The sequence below is a fragment of the Procambarus clarkii genome, chromosome 64 (assembly GCF_040958095.1).
Source record: "Procambarus clarkii isolate CNS0578487 chromosome 64, FALCON_Pclarkii_2.0, whole genome shotgun sequence".
Classification (NCBI taxonomy): Eukaryota; Metazoa; Arthropoda; class Malacostraca; order Decapoda; family Cambaridae; genus Procambarus; species Procambarus clarkii.
This window is the reverse complement of record NC_091213.1, coordinates 7,574,709-7,582,088: the sequence shown is the minus strand read 5'-3', so window position 1 is coordinate 7,582,088 and position 7,380 is coordinate 7,574,709. Positions and strand designations below refer to the sequence as shown.

General features: G+C 42.0%; 1 protein-coding gene across 1 annotated transcript in view; it reads right to left on the bottom strand.

Annotated features, from left to right (window-relative positions):
- Window positions 1-6,879, bottom strand: part of LOC123747541 (thyrotropin-releasing hormone receptor) — a 77,058-nt gene extending 70,179 nt beyond the window's left edge. The window contains 2 exon segments of the mRNA XM_069308992.1: window positions 5,537-5,905; window positions 5,907-6,879. Of these exon segments, the coding sequence (XP_069165093.1) occupies window positions 5,537-5,905; window positions 5,907-6,461 (924 nt within the window). The 5' untranslated portion in view covers window positions 6,462-6,879.
- Between the last annotated feature and the right edge of the window lie 501 nt (window positions 6,880-7,380).

Below are 7,380 nucleotides of genomic sequence, written 5' to 3'. Positions count from 1 at the left end.
ATCAGTTGGAGACCAATCTTCATTAATCTTCGAATCCATTTCGGGGTTTATACTGTCATATAAGCCTTCGGCGAACACGCTCGTTTGGATCCAATAGTCTGTTGATGTTTGGATTCTTTTGTAATCCCTCTTGAAATCCCCTTGGGAAATCTATCCGGCGGCAGGGATCACGTGACATAGGGATTGGAGGGGGGGGGGGAGGCCCTTAGGGTTATTTTTTTGGTATTTTCACCACCATAAGCCGGGAGCCGGTCGGCCGAGCGGACAGCACGCTGGACTTGTGATCCTGTGGTCCTGGGTTCGATCCCAGGCGCCAGCGAGAAACAATGGGCAAAGTTTCTTTCACCCTATGCCCCTGTTATCTAGCAGTAAAATAGGTACCTGGGTGTTAGTCAGCTGTCACGGGCTGCTTCCTGGGGGTGGAGGCCTGGTCGAGGACCGGGCCGCGGGGACACTAAAGCCCCGAAATCATCTCAAGATAACCTCAAGATAACCATAAAAGTCACCATGTTTTGTCACACAGCGTTACTAACTAGCAGTACTGAACAACGTTACCAACTGTCATATATCTGACTAACGCTTAAGTGAGAATGTCAGATATATATATTTACATACCTGCCTCTCTTGGGGGGGCCGGGGAGGGGAGAAACGACAACAGCCCGTCCCCTTAAAACGTCGTATTCTTAACGGAATCGACCCAATTAGCCGGACAATGCAGCGTGGTAGTAAATAGTATACCACTGTACTATCTTCGTTTCTGGTTAGGCAGAACAGTTGCAATTTTGACGCAGTGGTGTATAGAGTAGACGAGCTGAGGGAGCTGTAGTCCTTCTTCAAGTGTATTTGGTTGATAAGAGTTTGAGAAAGTTTTAACTTGCAATATATATAAATTGATGTCCCAGAATGTGTATGTTATTGCATGGCTGCAGGTTTGGTTACTGTTTATCTGTGATCACTTGGGCTGGACGGTCTCGCTTCATGCAGGTCGGTGTTCAATCCCCCGACCGTCCACAAGCGGTTGGGCACCATTCCTTTCCCCCGTCCCATCCCAAATCCTTATCCTGACCCCTTCCAAGGGCTATATAGTCGTAATGGCTTGGTGCTTTAACCTGATAATTAACAAAAATCACACGTGGTATTGTTGTCACAGAATTACGTCAAAATGCCAATGTCAGATTTTTAAAATAAATCTAAATCTAAATATTTTGAGAGAAGTTAAAAGCAGAGATTTTAAAACACCTCCAACTGGGTCTGGGAGATGTATAGTAAGATGCTGTTTATTCTTAATTGACCCTTAATTCAATCTAAGATAAAAAAATTCCATTCAATTCAGCATTGATTTTGAAAACCGGTTGCTGCCGGATGAAGAGGTTAGCGAGACTATAGGAAAAATGGTCTCAGAGAGTCTGTGTGTGAGAGAGATATTAAAAAAAAAATCTTAAATTATTTAACGCTAGCAAAAAAATATACAACCTAAATCATTCAGGATTTATTAATACAACACTTAACGTCGTTAGGCTAAAATAAAATATTAAACTGGAACACGCACTTTAGGACTCATTCCGCGTGACTGAGAGGTCTTTCTCCCAACCAGTGTGCTGGAACACCCACTCAACACACACACACTTGTACACGCCTCAACGCACTCACTCAAACAACCAGGGAATAAGACTCACACTCCTGTGTTTACAGGTGAAGCTAATCTCTCTCTCTCTGGCTGTCTGAGGTATGTCTCCTAGGTACACCTGTTTACACCAGTTAGTGTACATCAAAGCCCTCAGCTGCCTTGAAGAGTGGTATTAATGATTACCCAAAGACGGCGTCAAGCTAAGAAGACTATATAAAGACTTCAAAGAGTGAAAATCAAGAAAAGTCGAGGTTGTTTTAAAACTTTCGTTTTCAATTATAATGCTTACACAATTATTTGCCTCGATATTATAGATAGTGTAGAAGCCCCGCAAATAATTATTTACTCGAAAAACAATAATATTATCAATCATTATCAGCCCTTGTACTTATAAACAACTCCGGAGAAATAGTTGACCTTAAATAAAACACAATTTTATTTTAAATTTTTGCGAAATTTTTCACTTCATTTTCAGGTTAGCTTACAAGGCGAGCACAACCACTTTGTTAAGTAAATACATAATATATCCTGAACTGATATTAGGCGTTTCACTGCCTGCATATTCATGCAAGGCTCAAATTTGCACATGTGCACTTTATTGAGCTTGGATGAATTTTATATATTTTCAAAGTACACATGAGTTATACCTCGGCTCTCAGGCATATTATGGCGCAGGAGTATGTGAGCAACAGAAAATGGGAGAAAGATTAGAACAGGCTGTTTCGATGGGTGTTCTGGACTTGCTGTGTTCCCCTATCGTGTTCCCCTGTCGTGTTCCCCTGTCGTGTTCCCCTGTCGTGTTCCCCTGCCGTGTTCCCCTGTCGTGTTCCCCTGTCGTGTTCTCCTGTCGTGTTCCCCTGCCGTGTTCCCCTGTCGTGTTCCCCTGCCGTGTTCCCCTGTCGTGTTCCCCTGTCGTGTTCCCCTGTCGTGTTCCCCTGTCGTGTTCCCCTGCCGTGTTCCCCTGTCGTGTTCCCCTGCCGTGTTCCCCTGTCGTGTTCCCCTGTCGTGTTCCCCTGCCGTGTTCCAACTGCCGTGTTCCCCTGCCGTGTTCCCCTGTCGTGTTCCCCTGTCGTGTTCCCCTGCCGTGTTCCAACTGCCGTGTTCCCCTGCCGTGTTCCCCTGTCGTGTTCCCCTGTCGTGTTCCCCTGTCGTGTTCCCCTGTCGTGTTCCCCACCGTGTTCCCTCACCGTGTTCCCCAGGCCTCACCGTGTCCACTAACAAGCCTGCTACATCTAATACAGGTTGTATTTACACGTCCGGTAAACCCCCACAGGTCTGGACTAGACCTATAGGGGTTTAATTCCTGGTCAGTCAAGTTATTGTGTATGCAGCTCACAAGGCCGCCGCAGTTAGAGGACACTAATGACCAATTCGATAGTATACACATTGAAGGTGTTGAGCAGCTTTGGAGACCCAAAATATATATATATATATATATATATATATATATATATATATATATATATATATATATATATATATATATATATATATATATATATATTATTAGCAGTCTTTCTTGTAAACATATGTTGTTAAATATGACCGAAAAAGTAAGATTAATAATTCTAACACGAATTTTCTCAATATTTCTTATGTTTCTTTTTACTGTCGATGGTAATTGGAAAAAAAATCAATTCTAATTGATTTTCATTACCATCGAGAATTGATTTTCCAATTACCATCGACAGTAAAAAGAAACATAAGAAATATTGAGAAAATTCGTGTTAGAATTATTAATCTTACTTTTTCGGTCATATTTAACAACATATGTTTACAAGAAAGACTGCTAATAATATATATATATATGAGTATTCATAAATGTAGTAATTTTCCATTTAATGCTGTACTTCACAGCAGTGATATTCAACATGACGTGATAATACGAGGTGAAATACGCAAGACATTCATACGCTCATTGATGGTAAAGATCCGATATGATAGACGCAGTAATATGTTCTAGGAATATAGGCAATAATGAATATTCAAACCAGTGATTTGCTCCAAGCAGTGACACAGAGAGAGAGGGAGAGAGAGAGGAGAGAGAGAGAGAGAGGAGAGAGAGAGAGAGGAGAGAGAGAGAGAGGAGAGACAGAGAGTGCGGGCGAGGAGAGGAGAGTGCGAGAGTGTGAGAGAGAGTACAGAAGTACAAAGTTTTGCTTGTGCCAGGTTGTTTAAAACAATCTGGGTAATTACCTGAGGTAGGATTAGTTAGTTGTTGGAGTTTGGAGAGTTTTTTTTATGTGCAGTCGCACGCGCGTGTGTGTGGACACGGGTGTGTGTGTGTGTGTGTGTGTGTGTGTGTGTGTGTGTGTGTGTGTGTGTGTGTGTGTGTGTGTGTGTGTGTGTGTATTCATCTAGTTGTGTTTGCGGGGGTTGAGCTTTGCTTTTTCGGCCCGCCTCTCAACTGTCAATCAACTGTTTACTAACTACTTTTTTTCCACACCACACACACACACACACACACCCAGGAAGCAGCCCGTGATAGCTGACTAACTCCCAGGTACCTATTTACTGCTACGTAACAGGGACATTCAGGGTGAAAGAAACTTTGCCCATTTGTGTGTGTGTGTGTGAGAGAGACTAGGTGACTCCATGTATACATATATGAATACTTGCAAGCGTCCATGTATATATGTTTATGACCCTGTTTATGCGTTATTGCTCTTGTGGTTGTGTGCTTGAAGTAAGATTGAAAACATGAATATGTATTCCCGTGCGTGTGAGACTTATAATTAACACCCATTAAAGCACGTAGCTAATCAGGCGAATAAGCTCCAATACCTACACTTAATTTCAACACGAATTTATTACCATAAGCTGCATGCAAACAGTTTTCCAACAACCAATTGTCCTGTTGCCAACAGTAACCGTTCATTTCCGGCAACGGTCCACTGTTGTTATTTCTACCGTGGTGGTTGAGTCACTGTTTTTGTAACGCAATTACAATTATTGAAATAATTGCAGATAATTATTATTAATTGATAATTGCATGGTTTGAACTTCTCACTCTGGTCTTGTTAACAGCACAAATCACTCTATAGTGACTGTTGTTAAGTTGTTCGGTAATTAGTTACAATTTTTAGTACACAATACAGTCAATTTTAATATAGATAACCGATTTTTTTTAACTCTATTGCTATTATATATCACGAAACTATATATATATATATATATATATATATATATATATATATATATATATATATATATATATATATATATATATATAATATATATATAATATATATTGCTTGTATTCTTCTTTATCTGAGAAGGAAGTTGAAAAATTAACTCTCCAAAAGTCACTTGACAGTTTTGATTATGGAATGACGCTAAAACTGGCGATTTGTTGACTTTGACAGCATTTATTTGAATTATTTATTTATTTATTTATATACAAGAGTTTATACATTATTGTACATTCTCATAAGCAGAGTTGAAGTGAGTTCAATTTGACTGAAGGAGGTGAATATATATCCGATTATGTATACATTACTCACCTCATATGAGTAAATTATCCATCCATATGAGTATAGCATGTTACCCACCCATATATGAGTATATTACTCATGAGAATATTACTCGCCCATGAATATATTACTCACCCATGAGTATATCACCCACATGAGTACACTACTCAGCCACATGATAATATTACTCACTCAATTTACTCTTCTTCCCCATGAGGCCCCAAAGTGTCAAGTTGGTAGTCTTATCCTTGTAAACCAGACAACCGAATCTAAGCACTTGGTTCTGAGTTTACCTCCAAAAAGAGAGAGAGAGAGATAAAAAGATATGGAAATAGTGAATGGAACCCAGAATGTTGTGGTGCCTATGGTACTGCTAAAGAGTCGCAGAGCCTAGCTTAGATTTGCCCCTCAAACTAAGTTACGTTATTAAGTTTACCTGAACGCGTGGAGAGTTGACTCTTTTCTTATTATGGTGGCCGTTGACCGTCGGGTTCTTGGGCACTTGAGACGTGAAGAGTATCCTGGCTATTAGGGAATAGAGTACGCAAGACAGCAATAGAGGCACCACGTAGAAAACGATGATGTCTAGAAAGTAGTAGAGGAAGTACTGGTCTCTAGAGAGCTTGAAGGTACATTCCTGCGTGGGGTAGTCGACAGCATAGGCCAGTGGGACGACGGTAGTCAAGTAGAGCCACGGGGAGCAGTAACACACAGCGAACACCCACACCACCAATGTTATTTTCTTGGCCCGTTCCACCGTGCAGACTGTCTGGGCTTTCATCGGGTGGCATATGGCGATGTACCGCTTCCACCGTGAAGGCCGTCAGGCTCAGCGAACTGGCGTTGATGCCTAGATTTTGCAGGAAAATCATGATGGCGCAGCCGACGTGGCCCCAGATCCAGTGGTTGCCGATGAGGTAGTAGCTGACGATCTCTTGCGGGACAGCAGCGATGAGGACGGCGCAGTCAGCGATGGCCAGGCTCACCAAGTAGCAGTTGGTGGGTGTGGCCATGTTCTTGTTCCTCGCCACCACGATCACCACCATCACATTCCCGATGACTCCGATGATGAAGATGATGCCCTGGAAGAGCGTGCCGATGATTCGGTACACGTAGGAGTAGTATTCTGGGGTGCCGGAGCAGTAATGGGTGTACACGTCTTTCGTACACCTGCACAGATAGTCCCCGTTGGAGCAGTTAATGTTGACGATGTGCTGCAGGTATGAGCAGTTCATAAAATTGGCTTCCTCTTCGACTGTCCAATTTCCTAACGAGTCCCACTCCGATTCGTTGAATTCATAAGCCGCGAGGTCGGCCAGAGTACAGTTGGGTTCGTAGCCATTCGGCTCAGAGTGGTTCATCCTAACGACCAGTAATCACCTTTTATAACTTATAACTGCCTGACAGGTACTCCCATTTTTTCACAATTGAATTCTACATTAAAACATATCACGTTTCAACACCGAGGAATTTAACAATTTGGCTAATGGCCTTTGCACCTGCTGCGTCATTCCTAGTTCCATAGTTGAATAGACACATAATATATATATGCCTATGGAATGTGATTTCCGTCAGATAGATTTTTCTTTATCAAAAACTCAAATTGCCAGGAAAAGTTTTAGTTAAAAAAGCAGTTATTTTTGGTAGTTAAACCAAAAGAAAATCCAGGAAATGAATTGCTCTTCGGCCGCCTTCTTGCCGACGCAAGGAAACCCTCCAGTGAAAAGTTGAGGGGAAAAGGGGGGGAGTAAGAGCAGGGAGGAGGTGATACAGTCTGCTCCTGACGGTGTCCTGGGGGTGACTGAGCCCCGCGCCGCGCGCCGCCCGGGAAAACACAATCCTCACACTACATCTGCGCCAAGAACACTTCCACGCCGAGGTCCTAATACCCTTCAGCGCTCACTACTACCCAACTGTTTTACGCTGATAACTTCGACGTTGTTACACACGTGGCCTCTGAGATCTGTCACATCATGGCTGGTATTATTTGAAAGATTTATCTTGTCCGCGACAAAGAAAATGTTAAACGCCCCCTCGCTATAAAGCCATGCATCAAATCTTGCCATGATCAATACTTTGAAGCATTTTTAGTAAATGATTAAAACGATTTGCAAGTGCTAAATGTGTTATAATTGCCGGGTTATTATGATATAACACATTAGGTACGTAATTAACATAACACTAAATTTGTGATTTCTAATATACCTAATTTCCAATCATCTGTATAAACCGCCTTTGAGAATACCGTAAAAGAATCATCAATGCGGCGATATAGGCGAG